Here is a 23,049-nt window from a genome sequence, read left to right on the forward strand (position 1 = left end):
CAAAATTGTAATACTCCTGTAAAGGATGATATTAAAGGAATGAGCGTTCAAGCGATGTTTCTTCACCGATGCTTTATCATGAATCAATACAAATGATGTGAATTGCACAAGTGCATAGTCTCACACTTTTCAACAGTACAATCACAAATGCATAGTATCAACACAGTATTGACTTAGATGCTGTTACTGTAACCACAAATCACAATTTATGACACAAGGCCAGATATGTAAATAGTTCCACTCGACTACATAGTCTTCTCAGGGCGTCATACATACACTATCAGTGAATAAGCATGAAATAAACTCATAAAAGGAATAAGGAATAACAAACATAATGAATAAAATATAACATGAAATGCATACAACAGTACATACGTTTTACTTCCATGTCCTAATAACCAGCGTGCAATCTAATCACGACACATTTATGCTAACCATGTGCTCGGATTTGATGGTTAACATTAAACCAAATTTATGAACATATCAATCATTTGCATCTCGAAAAACAATCAATATAGAGAACAGCCTTTTTTACAAATCAATTACAGCAATGATGGTGTGCCTTGTGTACATTTTATACCTGTAAAGGATGATATTAAAGGAATAAGCGTTCAAGCGATGTTTCTTCACCGATGCTTTATCATGAATGAAGCATATCGCGAGAACTCCCGCACGCAGTGGCGCGCACCTTTTCATTCAACCAATCACACACATCCATCTCCAGCTGATAATATACATATTAAATCGGAACGATAACTCTTATGAAAAATCCCGAAATAGTTGTAACATGTATTTTAATTAACACAGCATTTATAATGTGATAGAAACGATAGAAATCAAATAGAAATCAAATCAAGGAAAAGGATGGATATTGCTAATTGTGCATCATGTCACATGAAATGTACACAAGAATAAACTGATAATAATTATGATTATGATAATTATTCAGGATACCACAACATCATGTGCTAATTAGCATATTTATGACGTATAAGTGCGTCGTATCCCTTACGAAAAATAACCATGGTTTTATTATAGTAAAACTGTAGTAACCCATGGTTTTTTGGCGTGTTGACTACCATTTGTATAACCACAGATTTACTACAAATACCATGGTTAAACCATGGTTAATATAGCAAAACCTTGGTTAATTTGTGGTTACTATGGTTTAACTATAGTAACCTTGGTTTTTTGGTTTTATTTGTAGTAAAACCATGGTTCATTTTCGTAATGGATTGTATGCTCACATACTGCAATTTAATTTAGCCATTTAATTTAATTCTCAATAAAACTGTTTTTATTACTATATTTTAGTGTTTCTGTTGTAAGACAACGGGATGAATATTATAATGACTGAAACGCGGTCCATTAAGACTAAATGACCAGCTCTCAAACATTAATCTGCACTAATGAAATCAAATACACATACGATAAAGTCAGTGGTTGTGCTGTGATTGATGTCGGCTATACTTGCTTGTAAAATAGAGTTAGAAGCAACAGAATAACTTTCTTTTTTTTTACTGAAAACTGCTGCTTCTCTCTGCGCTCGCTGAACACATATATTATATGATCCACCAAACTATAAGACGTTCTAGAATAGAACTATTTAAATCTTGGGAAAAGGCAGCGTTGTCTTATATAGTAATCAGAAGTGTAGTAACACCAGACAGGTGTCTTCAGTGTCTTGAGAAGAACTGTAGACTGGTAATGGTCCAGAACAAGTCAAAATGGTGGAAGCAGTATTAAAGTCAAGAGATAATGTGAATGAACAAGAAACTTATTCTAGTCATTCGGGAGGGAAAATCTCAGCTCCCTCAACAAATGCCCTTCCACCCACAAAATAAGCAAGCTTATTTTCTTTTCTGGCCTTTTCCACGACGGGCCACAGCTTGTTTCTTCGTTCTCTATCTGCTTGCGACAAATCCTCTGATATTTTCAGGTTGTTATTTCTAAGGAAAACTGAATCCTTAGCAGCACGCCAGACCGCGTCGCGTTGGAAACGAGAGACAAATTGCATGATGATTCCTCTGGGCTTACTATCGTTTAGCCGTTTTCGACCCAGGCGATGAACGGTATCCGGGAGCTTTTCTTTTGCGTCGGGCAGAAGCTGCTGGCAAACGTTGATGATCTTACCTCCGACATCTTCCCGCTCACTTTCAGGGACCCCGTGAACTCTGAGACTCCAACGATGTGAGTAAGCTTCAAGGCGCAGAAGCCGTTTCTCCTGTTCATGCCGGTTAAACTCGACTCTTTTGGCTAGTGACTCAGTTGCACCGACTTTGACTTTCAGCTCTTTAACATCGGCGCTCATAAAGTCAATCACATCCTTCACTCCAGAAATCTGTCTAGTATTTTCGTTGATTGTTTCTTTCATACTAGCGATAACACGTGAGTTTTCCCCCACCATTTTTCCAAAGCATCCGAACGATTATTAATCAGCCTCGAGAGCTCCCCAAGTTGTGAGAGGATGGCCGTTGTGTCAGCGCTCTCGGTCTTGCGTAGTTTGATGGCAGGGGACTTACATGGGGTTTCTGGAAGACAGGGAAATTCTTCCTCACACAGCATGAATTCTGCAGAGTCAGTATCATGGCCTATGTTTATGGAAGCATATGAGTAGCATTATTCAATTTGGGATGTAATATTCAAAATGACAATGCAATATGTAAAATGACAATGCATTTCTGTATTTACATTTACATTTTCCAATACATTTGTGCAACGTTTGGTGCAAAATGAAAATGAAAATTAAATAACATAATTTTCATTTGCCATTTCATACACCAGTTTTAATATGTAAAATGAATACTATTTGTAACACTTTATAAGTTGCAAAATTAAAATGAAAATGTATTACAGAAATGATTAGATATGTATAACGTGTTCAAGCAAAAACTGTGGCAAAATGATCATTTAAATCCTATTTTTCTTAAATGCATTAACACTCACAGTCAAGACACTTACGATTGCATTTTCATTCAGTGTCCCGCAATGAATGTAGCAAAATTCAATGTGCACATTGAAAATGCATTCCTAGCCGATCACGTGTCCGCCCCCTCCCGCCATGTCAATCACTGCGTGAACAAGGCGGGGCTTGCAGAAGGTCAAGAGACTCAAATCTCAAGAAGAGGATTCAAGTGAGAGAACATGGACAAGACAGTTGGTCCGTGTACGTTTTGATAATTTCGGTTTATGGCTTCAATATTTAATTCGCACTTGTGGGCGGAGCTGAAACGCTGCTTTCATCTGATTGGTCGAATCGCTCCAGCTTCAGCTCGTCTTTTCATTCTTTCAGGCAGAATAAGAGTCAGTGCGAGTGAAGCACCGCTCACTGTTAATTAGCATAATATTTGAATCAGATGTAGCTGGGCACATACTTCGTGCTGCTGAGACCTGCAAATTATTTCTAGGTTGTAGTATTGCATGAATATTGTCCCACTGATAAAAACAGTGCAAATAGTTCTGTCTCTTTGGATAAAAGTGAAGTGGAAATAAAAATCAATAATAGACTGAACAGTTCCATGTCTGTAACATTTACCACTCTCATCTTTTAAGTCATAAGGCACTAGGTATGTGTGTGTGACATTAATAAATAATTGTAAAAATTAATATAGTTACATTTCTAAATAAAATTAGCTCTGTGCTGCTCAGTGCTCCTTTAGCATACCCCAGAGCGCCCTCTCGCGGCTGTAGACGGTAATGTTTTCTCTTAATTCTGAATAAATGCGACCTATATTTTTTTTTTTTCCTCGTCATGGCGTATTTTTGGACTGATGCAACTTATACCGAAAAATACGGGTAACATTATTATTATTATTTATTATGAGAGTAATTGACACAGACTAGTACTTTAATGTTTCACCAAATTCAGCTCAGATCTTCAGACTCGTCTGACTCGTGTTGCTGTATAACTGACCAGACTTACCTTCACAAAAAAATCCTATTTAATTTTATTTCATAAATTTAACGAGATTTATTTCCACTTCACTGTTATCCAAGGAGACAGAACTATTTGCACTGTTTATATCAGTGGGACAATATTTATACAATACTATAACCTAGAAATAATTTAATGGGGTCTCTTGCAGGTCTCAGCAGCACGAATTATGTGCCCAGCTACATCTGATTAACATATTATGCTAATTAACAGTGAGTGTAGTTTCAGACATTACAGTGCTTCACTCGCACTGACTCTTATTCTGCCTGAAAGAATGAAAAGACCGAGCTGAAGCTGGAGCGATTCGACCAATCAGATGAAAGCAGCGTTTCAGCTCCATCCACAAGTGCGAATGAAATATTGAAGCCATAAACCGAAATTATCAAAACGTACACGGACCAACGGTCTTGTCCATGTTCTCTCACTTGAATCCTCTTCTTGAGATTTGAGTCTCTGACCTTCTGCAAGCCCCGCCTTGTTCACGCAGTGTTTGACATGGCGGGAGGGGGCGGACACGTGATCGGCTAGGAATGGATTTTCAATGTGCACATTGAATTTTGCTACATTCATTGCGGGACACTGAATGAAAATGCAATCGTAAGTGTCTTGACTGTGATTGTTAATGCATTTAAGAAAAATAGGATTTAAATTATCATTTTGCCACAGTTTTTGCTTGAACATGTTATACATATCTAATCATTTCTGTAATACATTTTCATTTTAATTTTGCAACTTACTGTATAAAGCGTTAAAATTAGTATTCATTTTACATATAAAAAGTGGTGTATGAAATGGCAAATGAAAATTATGTAATTTAATTTTCATTTTGATTTTGCACCAAACGTTGCACAAATGTATTGGAAAATGTAAATGTAAATACAGAAATGCATTGTCATTTTACATATTGCATTGTCATTTTGCATATTACATTCCAAATTGAATAATGCTACCCATATGCTTCCATATATGTAGTCATGCATGTTCTCCATCAGAAGTTCTTTTCGGGCTTGACTTGTCTCATTACCGTTTTTGTTAGCATTAGCAGCAGCTTGAGGTCCATTCTTACTCTTCTCTGGCATCAACACATCTCAAAAAAGTTGGAACAAGGCCATGTTTACCACTGTGTAGCATCCCGTCTTATTTTTATAACAGTCTGCAAACGTCTGGGGACTGAGGAGACAAGTTGCTCAAGTTTAGGAATAGGAATGTTTAGGGCTGTGCAAAAAATCGAATTCGATTTTCATGCGCATATTGTCAGTAAAGGCACTCATGTGTTTTGGAGTATATCTCCAGCATGTGCGTTCAGATCAGGGTTGCCAGGTTTTCAAAACAATACCTTCCCAATTACTTCTCAAAACTAGTCCAATCGCGTTTCGTTCCGGGCGATAAAAATACGCATTTTTGTAAGGGTTCCTTTGGTAATACTTGTCGGTTGTCTGTGAACTACGGCTCTGTGTAGTAAATGCTGCTCCACCTGAACCAGTGTTGCCAAGTTTGCAGTTGTTGAAGCAACCCCAATACCAATAACATTTACATTTATTAATTTAGCTGACACTTTTATCCAAAGCAACTTACAATTGCTATATATGTCAGAGGTCGCACACCTCTGGAGCAACTAGAGGTTAAGTGTCTTGCTCAGGGACACATTCGTGTCTCGCAGTGGATTCGAGATGCGCTAATAACAACTTGGGTTGTCCTTGTCCTCTTTAGTCCGGATGGCATGGCGTCCCAGTTTTCCAAAAAGAACTTAAAATTTTGATTCGTCTGACCACAGAACAGTTTTCCACTTTGCCACAGTCCATTTTAAATGAGCCTTGGCCCAGAGAAAACACCTGTGCTTCTGGATCATGTTTAGAAATGGCTTCTTTTTTGACCTGTAGAGTTTTAACCGGCAACAGCGAATGGCACGGTGGATTGTGTTCACGAAAATGTTTTCTGGAAAGTATTCCTGAGGCCATATTGTGATTTCCATTACAGTAGCATTCCTGTACGTGATGCAGTGCTGTCTAAGGGCTGAAGATCACGGCATCCAGTATGGTTTTCTCTGAGAGAATCTTTTTATACCTAATCATGTTGCCAAAAGACCTAATAAGTTGCAAATTGGTCCTCCAGCTGTTCCTTATATGTACATTTAACTTTTCCGGCCTCTTATTCATACCTGTCTCAACTTTTTTGGAATGTGTAACTCTCATGAAATCCAAAATGAGCCAATATTTGGCATGACATTTCAAAATGTCTCTTTTCAACATTTGATATGTTTTCTATATTATATTGTAAACAAAATATAAGTTTATGAGATTTGTAAATTATTCCGTTCCTTTTTTACTCATAATTTGTAAAGTGTCCCAACTGTCTTGGAATCGGGTTTGAATATTTGTGCAATCTAATTCTTGGAAACATAACACCCTTATTATTATTAATTTCTTCCAAAATCTGAAGGTCTACTATAGGCATTGAAAACAACCACGGAGGTATTCCCACTGTAGGACTTAAATCCATTCTTGTCAATCCAATATCCTCAGCCTCTTTTTTTTATAGTCCATCCAAAACATGTATTATTTGAGTTATGTTCCCAGCACTCCATTAAAAATAAATATGCCCAAGTCATTTTAAGTGTGGATTTCCATTGGTGTCTCTGCCATTTCCACCCAAATTGCTGAAGTTACTGAATTACTGGAGAGGTCTTAAAAGCTCCACAGAATATTGCAAAGCTTGTGTTTGAATAATGTCTTTTTCAATAACGTTGCTGAAGCAGATCTATACAATGCACCCATAATCTATGGTTGATCTTATCAATTCACAGTAGATACTACTTAATGAATTCCCGGCTTGCACCCCATTCTACCCCTACTAAACATCTTAATATATTTATTCCTTTTTTTGCATTTATCAATTATATTTTTAATTTTTATTGCAAAGGTCAATTTTGTATCCATCCATACTCCTAAAAATCTGATATTTGACACTTTTTCCAATACTTGTCCATAAAGATGAATTCTTTTTTTGAGAAACAAATTACTTTCATTTTTGACACTGACAATCGAAAACCCCAGTTCCTTGCCCATCTTTTTAGTACATCTGCCGTCTGCATGCTTTTTTACTACATATGAAACATTTTGTCCTTTTTTCCATAAGGTTCCATCATCAGCATACAAAGATTTTCCTATTCCCGGTCCAGTTTTACAGAATATATCTTTAATCATTATATTGAAAATTTTGGGCTGCAGACACTCCCTTGAGGTGTTCCATTTTCCATTAAATAGCATTTTGAAAAGGAAGAGCCTACTCTTACTCGTATAGTTCAGGCAGATAAAAAACTCATTATCCAATTATACATTCTTCCTGCAATGCCCAATCTGTCTAGTTTAATTTTAAGACAGTCTTTCCAAAGCATGTTGTATGCCTTTTCGATGTCTAAGAAAACTCCCACTAGTACCTCTTTATTTATTTGTGGCTTTCTGATATTGTCTTCCAAACAGCATCCATAGTGTTTCGTCCTTTCCTAAAACCTCTTTGATATTGAGATATTAGTCCTTTACTCTCAAGCACATGATTCATCCTATTGATAACCATACGTTCCATTATTCTACACATATTTGATGTTAAGGCAATCGGCCGATAGCTGGATGCTTGTGAGTGATCCTTCCCTGGCTTAGAAACAGGGAAAATTACTCCATGCTCCCAAAAAGATGGAAGTTTCCCTAATATCTTATTAAAAAGGGATAAAATAATACTTAAAGGCAGGGTAGGTAAAAAAAATGTATAAAAAACTTTTTTTCCAAATTTGTTTAAACTTTATTTATATATCAATACATAATTAAAATGTAAGTACTCTGAAAAAGAAAGTATAAAAATCGAGTGTCTGTAGACCTCTCACGACTGTTTTAAAGACAGCTCATTATTTCGATTCACTCCACCCCCTCCCGTCTGGGCTCCTATAGATTATTTATTGTCTCTACTACGGCTCGCTAAGTAATGTTATGTTAGCTATATTACTCAGCTACGTGTGCTAATGACACATGCTTCATGAAAAAATAAACAAAAAAATATGTATGATCAAAATACAAAAAGAAAGATTTACCTGTCCAGCAGAAATAAAGCCATCAAGGAGTCACTTTTCAGCCCCTTGAGTTCCCTCAGTTCTCGCCATCGCTGGAAAGCCATGCCGATATTAACTCGCGTTTTATTTCTTTGTTTATCCAAAGACTTTTTGTTCATTGCCTTTTCTTGTACTGTTACTGTCTTCCTTTTTTTGCCTGGTTTGGCTTCACTAACTGCATAGGCTGGTACTGTGAATTTTGCTTGCTGTTTCTCTGCCATTGTTTTGGTATTCCTAGGATCCGTGCCTCTTGAATTCCTCAAATCAAACGTGCGTGCGCAAGTGGGCAGGTCATGTGTGGCAAAAGGGTGGTTGCCATGGTTGTGAGAGAGTGACAGTCGCCTAAGCCAATCCTATGTTTCGTCCCGAAATGGAAATAATGAGCTGTGTTTAATACAGATTAAACGGTCTAGAGTCACTCGATTTTTATACTCTTTTTATCAGAGTACTTACATTTTAATTATGCATTGATATATATATATATATATATATATAGAAAGTTTAAACAAATTTGGAAGAAAGTTGTTTATACATTTATTACCTACCCTGCCTTTAATGATGTGTGTGATAAAAGCTTAATCATTTAATTACATATCCCATCTTTCCCTGGTGATGTCTGTCTAACTCCACCAAGAACCCTTTTTAATTCATACAATGTAAACTTCACATCCAATGTACAACCAGATGGACCCCTTTGTTCTTAAAATTTTTGGATTCTCGTTTATTAAAAGTTTTCTGGATCTTCTCATTTCATCAGAAATATTACTGTTGCTGTGCACTTTGACAAAAGATTGCGCCAACACTTCTGCTTTTTCAGTATCCGTTATCATTGGTCTTTCTTCACTTATTAAACTTGGTATATTGTTATATTTTTGTATTCCTCCCGTCCGCCTAATCATTCCCCATATTTCACTTTTTAACTTCTATTTTTCCTCCAATATTATGACAGAATTTCCTCCAATAATCTCTTTTACATGCACAGATAATTTTCCTGTGCTCTCTTATAATTGACCAGGTCATCAAAGGAAAGGGACCTTCTGACCCTCCTGATCCTAATTCTAATAGCATCGCTACATTTGTCTGTCCAACAAGGTACTGTTTTCATTCCTTTTATTCTTTCTTTTTCCCAATTACTTCTTTTGCTGTTTTGTATAATATTTTAAAAACTGTTTATTATATTCCTCTATATTATCATGTATTTCTTCCATTCTTATTTCACACATCTCTTTGAGTTTCTCCCAGCAGTTTTAAACACCCAGTTTGAGTGGACACTTTCCTGATGAGCATGACTGACGCGCTGCAAGCAGGAAGCTGTATATCTCTTTTCAATTTGCCTTCAGCATTCTTTATTTACAGTACCCTACATTCTGTGCCGTTATGCATTGAAGTTTTGTAAACAAAATGAACGGTTCATAAACGTAAATATATAAAAGTGCAGAGAGCAATGTTATGCATTTTGCCTGACGCAAATGAACTGATAAACCGATAAATCAACCCAAATAAAATATGAACGCAGTCCAGCGGGGGCAAGGCAATCCATGTATCATTCAATCATTATTTTTTTTTTATTTAATATTGAAATTAGAAAAATGACATTTAGAAAAATTTCATTTTCCAAAAAAAAAAAAAAAAATGAGTTCATGAGTTCACCCAATTCATGGGTGGATATTTATAAACTGTTTGAACATTCGACTTCTACATGTGGACGGGAATTAAATGTCCCTTTCTATAAAGTGAGGCAATTCCAACTCTGCAAGAACAGTCTGGAACTTCTGACTCACAGCCTGTAAGTACGTTTACATATTTAAAGACTTCTCCAATTATGATCCAAACGTGAGTTTTGAGCAGTGTAGTAGAGCTTGTTGTCTGTCATAGTTGGGCTTTAGAGGAGCAACAACAATTTTCATTGTGTGGAAAACAATTGTGTTTTTTTTTACCTTAAACCACATAAACACATTTCATTACACCAAATACCCCCAAAAATTATATTTTCAGCAACACCACATGACCCCTTTAAAGAAAACAAAATGTCAAGAAAGAGAGAAAGAAAGAAAAACACGTATAAGATTCAAGACTTTATATTTAATATCAAAGTATTAGAAGCTTGTTTTGTTAAATCTGGCAAGATCGAGTAGTTTTTGTAGGCACTGATGTTCATTCTCACCTCAGTTTCTGTGATCTTGGCAGCAGTAAGTCCTCTCGTGCAGTAGTTGGCAGTAATCAGCTCTCAAACGCTTTCCTCTGCAACAAAGCAGCGAGCGAGCAACGAGTCCAAGCCGGAGTTCTGCTAAAGTCTGACCAAACAACCCTCTGCTGTTTTATTAACTGACTTGTGTGAGATATTTTCTTTCTTAAGAAGTAGTTTAGAAGATGTTCGTGGCGAAGAGCATCGCAGCGGATCATAAAGATCTGATTCACGATGTTTCTTATGACTTCCACGGTCGGAGGATGGCGACCTGCTCCAGCGACCAGAGCGTCAAGGCAAGAAAACACCGCACATGTGTTCAGTCTCCATAAACCTACACTGAACTCAGGTCCTGAGACCCAATACCGCTCTGTTAGGACGCTTTACTAGGTCTGAGACACAGCCAGAGACTTCAGTTGACAGAGAACCTTTAATGACTAATAAAGCTGCTTTAAGCTTTACTTAAAATTCTGTCATTTATATAGGCCTTTGCGTCTTGAAGGTTTCATTCTGTGCAGCGTGTGTGTCTTTTAATGGCAAGCATTCTGGCTTTTACAACCCTGTTTTAGGTCTGGGACAAAGGTGACGATGGAGAATGGCATTGCACTGCTAGCTGGAAGGTATCAGTTATATCACTTGTGTTTTTGGGGTGTAAATCTGTATTTAAACCTAAAATGCAAAACTCAATATGTGGGTGCATTTACATTTATATCATTTTGGTCATTTATATTTTGTGTGCATGTGACCATCCTAAGTAAGAATGAATCTAAATGATGAGTCCGTGTAACCCATTGTTGTAGACTCACAGTGGATCGGTGTGGAGGGTGACATGGGCGCACCCTGAGTTCGGTCAGGTGCTGGCGTCCTGCTCCTTCGACCGCACCGCAGCTGTTTGGGAGGAGATCGTCGGAGAATCCAATGACAAACAACGGGGACAAAGTCACTGGGTATGCAAAATTGTTCAATATTTTGTTACTGTTGTTGTCATGAATTTCTAACTTCTACACAATAACTTGAAAAATAGAGCTGATGTATGAATTCTTTTTATATCGCAAGGAAAAATAGCTACAACATAAAGGGCATACAATCTGAATATCTAAATTATTTTATGTTTTACCCTAATCAGACTAATTTCTTTTCAACTGAAAATCTGTTGCTTCATAGCTCTGACTAGGATTGTATAACAGTAGTCATAATGTATTATTATTCCTAATATTGTTGTTAAGACAATTAACAAAATTAAAATGAAAATGAATTAATAAATTGTGCGAACAAATATGACTCAATTCTTCATTTGTGGCCATGAACTAAATTAAAGGAATTAATTCATAAATTAAAGGAAGAAACTCTTAATTCATAGTCGCTGCCAGTTAACTAAAACGAAATAACAAATTAATAAAATGAGGAAACCAATTCTTAATTCAGGGGCCATGATAAATATACTTTTGTCTGCATATCATGACTCCATATGAGTTAAACCCCAGAAGCATTCTATTTTTTGTAAAAAACTGCAGGGAAAATGCACACAAATCACAGCTGGTATCAGTGTATTGATGATGTGGAAAATGATATTTCAGTATTATCTAATGAAAGATCACTATTACTGACAGCATTAGAATTGTATTATAATTTGAGAAAGGAAGTAAAAAGCAATCAAATTGATGTGCAAAGCAGATGCAGTGTCAAAGCTCTTGATTTGTTGATTTCTGTGTTCTCTGTACAGATCAAGAGAACCACGCTGGTGGACAGCCGGACGTCAGTGACCGATGTGAAGTTTGCACCGAAGCACATGGGCCTGATGCTGACCACCTGCTCTGCAGACGGCGTGGTGCGCATCTACGAGGCCCCTGACGTGATGAACCTCAGCCAGTGGTCACTGCAGCACGAGATCTCCTGCAAGCTGTCCTGCTCCTGCATCTCCTGGAACCCCTCCAGGTCTGAGCGCCGTCTACACCATCACATATCAGCATGAGAGACGCACTCCTGATCGTTTGTTCTGCCCTTTAGTTCTCGAGCTCATCCTCCAATGATAGCCGTGGGCAGTGACGACAGCAACGTCACATACAGCGGCAAAGTGCAGATCTACGAGTATAATGAAAATACCAGGTACTGCATCAGCTCCCGTTTTATTTGTTATTGGTTATAAGCTTTTCTAAAGGGTTTATGTTGTCCTACAGGAAGTATGCCAAAGCAGAGACGTTGATGACTGTGACTGACCCGGTTCATGACATCGCCTTTGCTCCCAATCTGGGGAGATCTTTCCATGTGCTGGCTATAGCCACCAAAGACGTTCGCATTTTCAAACTCATACCTATGAGGTTAGTAGGATATCATACTCGGTGGTAAGTGAGGAAGCAGTCAAATTAATCATCCTAAACAGGTTAATTCACCCAAACATACGTAAACGCTGAAATAAAACATTTGACATAACAATTACTTATGTCAGACTTATGTGAACATGTCCTGGCTGGGATGTCAAAACTGGCCAAAATGGATGTTTTCCTACTGATGCTCTCTCTGCAGTCCATGTACAATTCATGCAGTCGTATTTGATCCTACTTTTTTCCCATGCCACGATTGGTCTATTATGTTCAGTCCCTGCATGCTATTTCTCAAACAGTTTTCCGGTTATTACCTACAGCAAGTGTGTAAACAATTTAAGGTGTTTGGAGAAGCTCACAAGTATGACTCCCAAGAGAGGGGAGTACCAGAGAGGACCGGACTGTATGAGAGTTGCTGGTGTAGTTGATTTGTGTTGTGTGTTTCTGACAGGAGAGAGAGCGCCAACAGCTCTGGTGCCACTAAGTTTGAGGTGCAGGTGATGGCTCAGTTTGACAGTCATAACTCTCAGGTGTGGCGCGTGAGCTGGAACATCACCAGCACTCTGCTGGCCTCCTCTGGAGACGACGGCTGTGTGCGCCTCTGGAAAGGTCTGCTTCCTGCTGGGTGAACAACCATTCGCAATGATCGCTCTTTAGCATCGCCTATTCAGATGTTCACTTTAAAGTCCAACTATTTTTCAAATTGTAATTATTTTAGAAAATTATTTAGAAAAAAGGTTTATCTTTAATAAATATTAACTTTATTTCTGCTCACAGCTAAGACTGCACCTAATGTAATGCCCAGCCTGATGTGCTTCATGACATAAATCACATTGTGTAAATTGTGCAGTGAATGCTGTTTCATCTCACCTGCAGCTAATTACATGGACAACTGGAAGTGCACCGGGATCCTGAGAGGAGACGGCAGCCCAGTGAACGGCTCTGGACAGGCTGTGGCTCTGAACGCAGTGGGCGTCCCTGGAGCCGCTCAGATGGTTGTTGGAGCTGCTTCTGCTGGCAGGTACGTGACTGTGCTGTGATGTAGGGATGAGCAGTAATGGAGTGTAAAAGTCATTTTGGAAAGATTACATTTATGAGTCGGGTGCACATGAACAGCACCCTCGAAGTTGTAGTTTTGAGTGGGAAACGCTAGATTTGAATTGAGCCTAAGTTTTTTGGTTTTTGTGGTGGATTAGTGAGAAAACATGACACGTTGTGGATGCATTGTCTGTAGTTTACATGTTTTTAAAATATGCAAAAAAATAGTTGCATGTATAAAATATGGTACACAATTTTGAGTGAATATAGAATGATTCAGTTTACAGCACCTTCATAAACTGAATAAAAACATTAACAAAACTAATGCACATTTTAATTTATCATTTTGTAGTCAATTTTTTTTTTATGCAACTGATCTCATAATCATAACTTCCCAAGTCTTAAATATGAGCTTCCCACAAGGATTTCAATGCAGACACTCAATATAGTTGTTTTTGAGGTAACCCTTTAGATTAGGGATCACTATTTGTTAGCATGCATATTGGCTGTTTTTAGTTCTTATAAAGCACATATTAATGCATAACTTTTAGTTAATAGTGAATTTGTGTTCTCTAATCTAAAATGTAAACGTTCTTGCTTGACATTCAAAAACGAAACCGTTTACATATTACATAACCATATAATATTGGATAGAATATTAATCACAATTTTATAGGTATGGAATAACCTTAAAAAATTTAAGAAAAATGTTCTAAAACTACTGCTTTATATTAAAAAATTTGTTATAATTTTTGGGGAACTGTCGGAGGCAGTTTTCTACTTTGTTGCATTTGTCTGCATTAGAATTTTTAGGTTTGTGGTTTATACATAATTACGTCTTATTTTTAACAGAAAAAAAGCTCAGCTGATGCCAGGCTAATGGCATGAGATGCTGATTGGCTGTTTGCTGCATGCACATGCACAGGATTGGACCGAGACCTCATTGACCCTCCCCTTCACTCGTCTAGTTTCTAATCGACAGAAGCGTGTGCTGTCGGCACGATCCGTTGTGTGGCTGTTAAAGGAACTGTGCCTCTGTGTGTGTTGTGTTCAGTGATGCTTGCCTAACAATAAGCATTTTTGTTGTTGTTGTATTTTTGAACAAAATATACACTAAACTTGATTCTCATCAATACTGACACACTTAATTGTTGTAATGTAATACAGTATTACTTATTTATTTTAATACATTTAGGTAGTTTTTCACGAGTTTCAAACATAATTTTCTGCATTTGTCAACATTTGTTATTGTCCATGTCAAAAAAACTGTCGAAGTTGCATTTAAAGGATTAGTTCACCCAAAATCAATACCTTAGAATTTATTGGCCGTAAAAAAAACGTTCCAGAACTTTTTAAGCATAAACGAGATTTTTAAAATCCTCATTTATTTGCATTTGGAACGTCTTGAAGGTGGTTAATTTGGGATCTTTGGTTTCCTTTAACTCGTGTTTGCAGAGAACACTACACACATTTGTGCTGTTGGTTTGAAGTTGCTAGCATGTAATGTGTGGAGTGGACAGTAGAGGGAGACACTATCATTCAGCTCAGTTCACATTACATTTGATTTGTCACGCTGACTGGATTGCCGGATTTCAGTAACTCTTTTATGATGTAGGAGACAGTGTATTAGAGGAGACAAAATTCTCGTAGACAATGATGAAACATCAGACATGCTAAACAATATCAGTCTCTGTGAATAAAAAAGTCACCAAAGGTTTGTGTCAAAATTAAGGAGTATGGCACATGAATAATGGACCATAAATCAAATGCTGGAGATCCTGAGATGCTCGCTCCCCTTCATGACAGGAACTCAGCATGTTCTTTATAGCGGTGCCACTTGAAATGGGAATTCAAAAGGAGAACATTTAAACCGTTTTTGAAATGAATGCAACATTTGTGAGTGTAAAATAAAGTTTGTTTTTCAGTTCTGAGTTATGTAATGACCTCGCTGAGGTTTGTCTGAATTATGTTTGTCCTCACTGAAGGAGACCTTGGAAGAGAGGAACAATTTGGTCTGAAAAGACATTTAAAAAAAAAAAAAAAATCCTTATTCAGTCCCACTCAGATCATAACCCCTGTGAATTTTAAAGGACAGACTTATTGTGTAATGACAAAATTATCAAACAAGTGTTTTTTTCTTTATTTTCTGTGTAATAAAAACTTATCTGCAACTAAAAAAACATTTAAAAGTCACAAATCTATTTTGCAGGCTACAAATTTTGGTGGATATTATGGCTCACACTTCAGATAAAGGAACTCGATTCACTAGTAACGAGTTGCTTATTAGCATGCATATGATTAGCATATAGGATATATATTATTATTTATGAAGCACATATTGTGCCTTATAATCTCTTAACCTGATCCAAAACCTAAACATAACCTTTACGAACAACTACTTTCTATCAGTAAGCAGCAAATTATGAGTTTTTTGAGGGAAAACAATTACAGTAGTTAATTGTGAACATGTGTTATCCTAATCTAAACCGTTAACAAATGATGTCCCGCATTTGTAATGACATTATTAAAATTCTAGAACTAACAAATGAACCTGCTCATATAAATTTCAGTTTGAGCTCCCAAGCTTGATAATCAAAAGTTAATTTAAGTTTAAAATTGCTTTATATTTTGGGTCACACTTATTTTAAAGGGTTCAGCCAAAACTATGGTGTATGTGACTTTCTTCTTTCAGACGATTCCAGTCAGAGTTATTTCGATCCATTATTTATGTCTTACCCTATAGGCTTTTATTGTAAAAGCATGATATATACAAGACAGTGTTTATTACAAACTGAGGAATGAGCTGAAATGATCTTTTGTGATACTTGACATTGTGCCACATGCTGTTGATTAACATTTCATTGCACTGAAACTGAAGCATTCCTTTAAAGGGACAGTTCACCCAGAAATGAAAACGCTGTCATTAATTACTCGCCCTCATTTCGTTCCAAACCCTTAAGACCTTCGTTCTTCTTCAGAACACAAATTGATGTATTTTTAATTAAATCCAAGCTTTCTGACCCTGCACAGACAGCTGAAACTAAAATGTTCCCAGATCCAGTAATGTAGTGAGAATATCGAAGAAGTAATCCATGTGACATCAGGGGTTCAACCGTAATTTTATGAAGCTATGAGAATCATTTTGTGCTCAAAGAAAACAAAAATAACGATAACAATTTGTCTCTTCTGAGTCACCATCCTCTGCCATTATCAAACTATTTTAACGATGTCCTCACTATCTTTCTGGGCCTTGATCGTGGTAATATCCTTGCTGTCTATGGAGGGTCAGAGAGCTCTCGGATTCCATCAGAAATATCTTAATTTGTGTTTCGAAGTCTTACGGGTTTGGAACGACTCGAGGGTGAGTAATTACTGACAGGATTTTCATTTTAGGGTGAACTATTCTCCTGGCAATGTTACCTTGTGTTCGACCTTTCTTTGTTTCTTAGTTTTTCCTCACTGTCCATGTCTCTGTGTTGGTGGTGTGTCTCGTTTGTGCTGTTTGTTTGGCTTTGCCCTCATTCTGTTCCTCCAGGTACTTCTTCCCTCATTTGGACTCCCCCCGAGCGGGATCTCGCCTGGCCCACCTCCTGCCTCCCCCCTCTCTCATCGAGACAGTGTATGAGCCTGATCCGTCCCACGCTCCTCAGCTCCGTCATCGAAACGCAGTCAGCACCATTCAACCCGCCGAACATGACTGAGAACCTCACACTTACCTGCCTTTATATGCTTCTTCACATTTACTGGGAATAATCTGTGTCATCAGATGTGATCGCTGTTTTGGGGTTATTTAATTATCATTATCAAACATTATCAAATCACCTTTGTTATGTCCAGATCAGCGTTTACCCTAATAAAAGAAACTAGACTAAATTATATTTGAATTATATAGAAAGAAAACAAAGACGTTTTCTGTTGTACTGTAATATTTCTGAGATTGTAACAGTAAAAAAATACTGTTATGAAATGTTTGTAGTTAATTATAAATTAAAGGTAATGTAACAGATACTGTGATGCATAAGTAATTTTATAAGTAGCATTTTATTTATTTTTATTTTATTTTTTGCATTTATTTTATTGTTAAGTTATCCTTACTTTATGAAAATTATGATTTTGATGTCAAAATGACTGGGCCTTTACTTGACAGGCTGAGATTTATCTGGTATACTTGGTACATTGTATCATAATCTGAAACTTTTTACACAATGTTTTTCACATTCAAATTAAAATAAAGTAATATCAATAACAAAATGAAAAAAAAAAAAAAACCTGGAAAAAATGTGTACCTTTCATTTTGCTATGTTAAAAGATTTAAAAAGATGAATTAATTTGGTCTTTCAATATGTAATTGTACAATCAAAAATGCTGTATATAGTGTAAGTATGTATATATACTGTACACACACAGCCCTGATCAGATCAAACACTTTGAGTCATGGTAGTTGTGGGTTGTTTTCTCCTCTGTGTCTGTGGCAGATGTATGTGGTCAGGGCTCAGGGCCTGGGGCTGCTGAGAGCGTGTTAATCAAGAGAACATACAGTATCGTGGCCTAATTACACACCTGCCAACCCTGTGGCCATGTCTGCACTGGGCTGGCGTGGACTCTCTCCACAGAACCACAGTAATGGCAAACACACTTGTTAAATCTTTGCCAGAGGGTTCAGGTTCTTTTCGGTAAATGAGTCTTTTAAGAGGGTGAAATGACACAAGCCCTCCTCTAACATTAGCACCGCCCTCTCTGCTGGCCCCGCCCCTTTCTACTGCTCTCATCACTCAACAGTTTTTATACAGTCTATGCTCCACACACACACACACACACACACACATACAGTAAATATATATGTTATATGTTGTTATGCAAAAAAAAAATTAAAATTAAAAATTACTGACATGCACACACAAAATAAGATAACTCTCTTATATTTTATCTTTTTCATGAAAACAAATTATTGTTCTTGAAGAAATTGAAATTCTGTACTCAAAATCAGTTGTCTGTCTATCTATCTATCTATCTATCTATCTATCTATCTATCTATCTATCTATATTGTTCTCTATCTATCTATCTATCTATCTATCTATATTGTTCTCTATCTATCTATCTATCTATCTATGTTGTTCTCTATCTATCTATCTATCTATCTATCTATCTATCTATCTATCTATCTATCTATCTATATTGTTCTCTATCTATCTATCTATCTATCTATATATCTATCTATCTATCTATCTATCTATCTTGTTCTCTATCTATCTATCTATCTATCTATCTATCTATCTATCTATCTATCTATCTATCTATCTATCTATCTATCTATATTGTTCTCTATCTATCTATCTATCTATCTATCTATCTATCTATCTATCTATCTATCTATATTGTTCTCTATCTATCTATCTATCTATCTATCTATCTATGTTGTTCTCTATCTATCTATCTATCTATCTATCTATCTATCTATCTATCTATCTATCTATCTATCTATCTATCTATCTATATTGTTCTCTATCTATCTATCTATCTATCTATCTATCTATCTATCTATCTATCTTGTTCTCTATCTATCTATCTATCTATCTATCTATCTATCTATCTATCTATCTATCTATCTATCTATCTATCTCTATCTATCTATGTTGTTCTCTATCTATCTATCTATCTATCTATCTATCTATCTATCTATCTATCTATCTATCTATCTATCTATCTATCTATCTATCTATCTATCTATCTATCTATCTTGTTCTCTATCTATCTATCTATCTATCTATCTATCTATCTATCTATCTATCTATATTGTTCTCTATCTATCTATCTATCTATCTATCTATCTATCTATCTATCTATCTATCTATCTATCTATCTATCTATCTATCTATCTATCTATCTATCTATCTATCTATCTATCTTGTTCTCTATCTATCTATCTATCTATCTATCTATCTATCTATCTATCTATCTATCTATCTATCTATATTGTTCTCTATCTATCTATCTATCTATCTATCTATCTATCTATCTATCTATCTATCTATCTATATTGTTCTCTATCTATCTATCTATCTATCTATCTATCTATCTATCTGTCTGTCTGTCTGTCTGTCTGTCTGTCTGTCTGTCCGTCATCTATCTATCTATCTATCTATCTATCTATCTATCTATCTATCTATCTATCTATCTATCTATCTATCTATCTATCTATCTATGTTGTTCTCTATCTATCTATCTATCTATCTATCTATCTATCTATCTATATTGTTCTCTATCTATCTATCTATCTATCTATCTATCTATCTATCTATCTATCTATCTATCTATCTATCTATCTATCTATCTATCTATCTATGTTGTTCTCTATCTATCTATCTATCTATCTATCTATCTATCTATCTATCTATCTATCTATCTATCTATCTATCTATCTATCTATCTATCTATCTATATTGTTCTCTATCTATCTATCTATCTATCTATCTATCTATCTATCTATCTATCTATCTATCTATCTATCTATCTATCTATCTATATTGTTCTCTATCTATCTATCTATCTATCTATCTATCTATCTATCTATCTATCTATCTATCTATCTATCTATCTATCTATCTATCTATCTATCTTGTTCTCTATCTATCTATCTATCTATCTATCTATCTATCTATCTATCTATCTATCTATCTATCTATCTATCTATCTATCTATCTATCTATCTGAGCGCTCGTTTGTACTCCTGTCCTGCAGGTGTCGCTGCAGTGTGTTGTAAATCACTCACAGAGCGAGACAGAGGGCTGGACTGACTGGAACACAACGGGAGTTTGTGCTCTGCTGAGTTTTGTCCATGAGAGTGAGACAGTCAGTCTAGACGCTCTTGACAGCCTCATCTGGAGGAGAGACACTTCCCTCTGCGGCTCTGTCCCCATCACGACGACACATTACGAGCGTAAGCCATTTCTATCTAACATTTGAAGTTATTTTATGAGGACCGGGAGTGGTTCGAGACTGCAAATGTGCTGCATTTCTGCAAGGAAAAAGCTATTGAAGTTGTTGCAGACAGTCGCAATGGAAAAGATACCATGCGCGTTCACGCTCTTAAAGGGACCGTTGCTAATTAATCAATGCTGCGTAAATGTTCGGTTTGCACGACTGCGGCGTTCTTGCGTCACAGAAGCGTTAAATAACGGAGATGTGCGCCTATAAAAACGTTTTGGTGTCATATCAAGAACATTTCATTTTCATTTGATGCTAACTCAGGACTTTGGCATCCTTGTCTGTTTAAAAGTTTCTAAACAGAAGGTAAACACAGTATGTATTTGGAAATAGGCTATAAACTGTTTGTGACAGTTTTGAGTATGCAATAGAAATACCAGAATGCTGTCTCTGAATTATTTTTGGGTCTAATTTATTCACCTAAATGCAGTGTTGTGAATGTTATGCAAAAAAAAAAAAAAATAATAAAAATACTGGCATGCACACACAAAGTAAGATAACCTTGAGCTTGGCTTTCAACATGTTTTTGGTTATTGCAGGGCTGTGTCGTTTTGGCATGTAATTGAGCTGTTACACTGTTGTTCCCTTATAGGCGTCCATAACAACCTCAGGGGCCAGTTTGAAGACTCATAACTCATCATTCATGTCTGAGAGAGAGGTGAATCAGAGACCCTGGCTGCAATCTCTTTCCCTCAGTCTCACGCAGATGCATAATTCAGCCCCTACTGGTACCTTAAATGTGGCTCGACAGTAATTCTTAGAAAAGCTTCCTCTGTCTCTTTCCTGTGGTCATTTTGAATGGCAGAAGTAACATAAAATGGCATTACGTGGAGCCCCAGGCCCCAGATTCCCTCATTTGTTCCCAGTGACGCACACAGACTAGCACCATGGAGTGCGTTAGTGCCCACCCACTTTTTAGCACCACTGGTTACGGAAGTATTTTTTTTCTCCATTAATTTTTCCCACAGGGATATTTAAAAAGCCTTTGTTAATACGTTATGTGCCATGAGCAAAACTAACCAGCTACGAGGTGAATCACAACATTAAAAACTTTTATTTAAAGCAATACAAAAAAGAAAAAAAGGACATTAAGATGAAGATACAAGACTCAATGGCTTTAATGAAGGAAATAACTACAATCTTACGAAGCATTGCAACTGACAATTAAATAAAAAACAATGGTAAAATTTGTAACTATTATGTTTGAAGTTGATTATATCTTTGAATATATACAGAAACTGTATATTTTGAGTTTACTGCAGACTATATGCATACAAATACTTAGGTATCATGTAGGGAAAATTATGATTTGCTCGCCCCCAGCTCTCTGATTGGTGGAATTTTCTTTACAGCATCATGGTTAATGTACCGTATTTTCCGGACTATAAGTCACACTTTTTTTCATAGTTAGGCTGGTCCCGCGACTTATAGTCAGGTGTGACTTATTTATCAAAATTAATTTGACATGAACCAAGAGAAATGAACCAATAGAAAACATTACCGTCTACAGCTGCCAGAGGGCGCTCTATGCTGCTCAGTGCTCCTGTAGTCTACACTGAAAACATAGAGCGCCCTCTCGCGGCTGTAGACGGTAATGTTTTCTCTCGGTTCTTGGTTCTAAATAAATGCGACTTATACTCAGGTGCGACTTATAGTCCGAAAAATACGGTAGTTTTCACCACAAGTTCCCTTGTTAAACACGAATGTTTTAAAATGATGCTGAAATATTGCAAACAGACAGCCTCAGCAGAAGCATACTATTGATTAACAATATCCTAGCTCACAACTAGTCTGTCTGTAAAGGTTTAGCGTTAAAAATCTATGGACTTACGGAACCTGTGGAGAAAATAAATAGAGTTTTTAACTTAAGAAACCTAAATGTTATACTCTATAACACGGATGTGTTCCGAAACCTAGTTAGCTGTCTAAGTAGGCATCATAGGCTCACTGCTGATACAAAGACTGTCCCAAAATAGGACGTTCCATTAATGATTCAGCTTATGTATAGGCCTAGGCCTCAAAACAGCTGACTAGGTTTGGAACAGAGCTTGTGATTTCTCTTCCAGCTGCCAAAATAAGTGATACTCCTCGCTGCCCCCACCCCCTCTATGTCACTCAGTGTCCATTTGATTCCACTTCTGTTAAACAGCCAGCAAGATGTACATCATGGAAACTCTTGGTCTTGTTTAGTCATGTGGAGTATGCCTCTGGTCATGCTGTCTGTACCTGCTGATGCACCACACATTTCCACAAAAATGGAACGCATGCCATGTATACAATTCTATGAATCTCTGGCTCCTTACATCTTTATTAAATATTTTGGCTAATTGGATAATGCCTTCATCTATTAATAAAACCAGTTTAAAACATTTTTACATGTTTAACCCTATAAATCCATAATTGTCATTTAATGGGTTAGTAGTGTATTCACAATAATCTGTCAGCTCAAATCTGCAGACTTGCTCTGATTTTTGGCAACAGTAAGAG

General features: G+C 36.6%; 3 protein-coding genes across 4 annotated transcripts in view; 2 read left to right on the plus strand and 1 right to left on the minus strand.

Annotated features, from left to right (window-relative positions):
- The window catches only part of LOC132145649 (major histocompatibility complex class I-related gene protein-like), a 56,407-nt gene extending 46,162 nt beyond the window's left edge, over nucleotides 1-10,245 (minus strand). The window contains exon 1 of the mRNA XM_059556809.1: nucleotides 10,198-10,245. The gene's annotated coding sequence lies outside the window, so the exon portion shown is untranslated. The remainder of the gene's footprint in view (nucleotides 1-10,197) is intronic.
- A 5-nt stretch (nucleotides 10,246-10,250) lies between these two features.
- seh1l (SEH1-like (S. cerevisiae)) lies at nucleotides 10,251-17,393 on the plus strand. 2 transcript variants are annotated; one of them, XM_059556812.1, is made up of 9 exons: nucleotides 10,251-10,514; nucleotides 10,788-10,838; nucleotides 11,019-11,165; nucleotides 11,942-12,153; nucleotides 12,226-12,324; nucleotides 12,396-12,536; nucleotides 12,991-13,148; nucleotides 13,416-13,560; nucleotides 17,113-17,393. In XM_059556812.1, the coding sequence occupies exons 1-9, from the start codon at nucleotides 10,404-10,406 to the stop codon at nucleotides 17,276-17,278; spliced, it is 1,230 nt and encodes a 409-aa protein (XP_059412795.1). In that variant the 5' UTR covers nucleotides 10,251-10,403; the 3' UTR covers nucleotides 17,279-17,393. The 2 variants fall into 2 exon arrangements, with proteins under 2 accessions (XP_059412795.1, XP_059412796.1); XM_059556813.1 differs by lacking the exon at nucleotides 17,113-17,393 and adding an exon at nucleotides 14,430-14,703.
- A 2,972-nt stretch (nucleotides 17,394-20,365) lies between these two features.
- Nucleotides 20,366-23,049, plus strand: part of LOC132145651 (low-density lipoprotein receptor class A domain-containing protein 4-like) — an 81,136-nt gene continuing 78,452 nt past the window's right edge. The window contains exon 1 of the mRNA XM_059556815.1: nucleotides 20,366-20,515. The gene's annotated coding sequence lies outside the window, so the exon portion shown is untranslated. The remainder of the gene's footprint in view (nucleotides 20,516-23,049) is intronic.

Source organism: Carassius carassius, chromosome 8, assembly GCF_963082965.1.
Source record: "Carassius carassius chromosome 8, fCarCar2.1, whole genome shotgun sequence".
In the NCBI taxonomy this organism is placed as follows: Eukaryota; Metazoa; Chordata; class Actinopteri; order Cypriniformes; family Cyprinidae; genus Carassius; species Carassius carassius.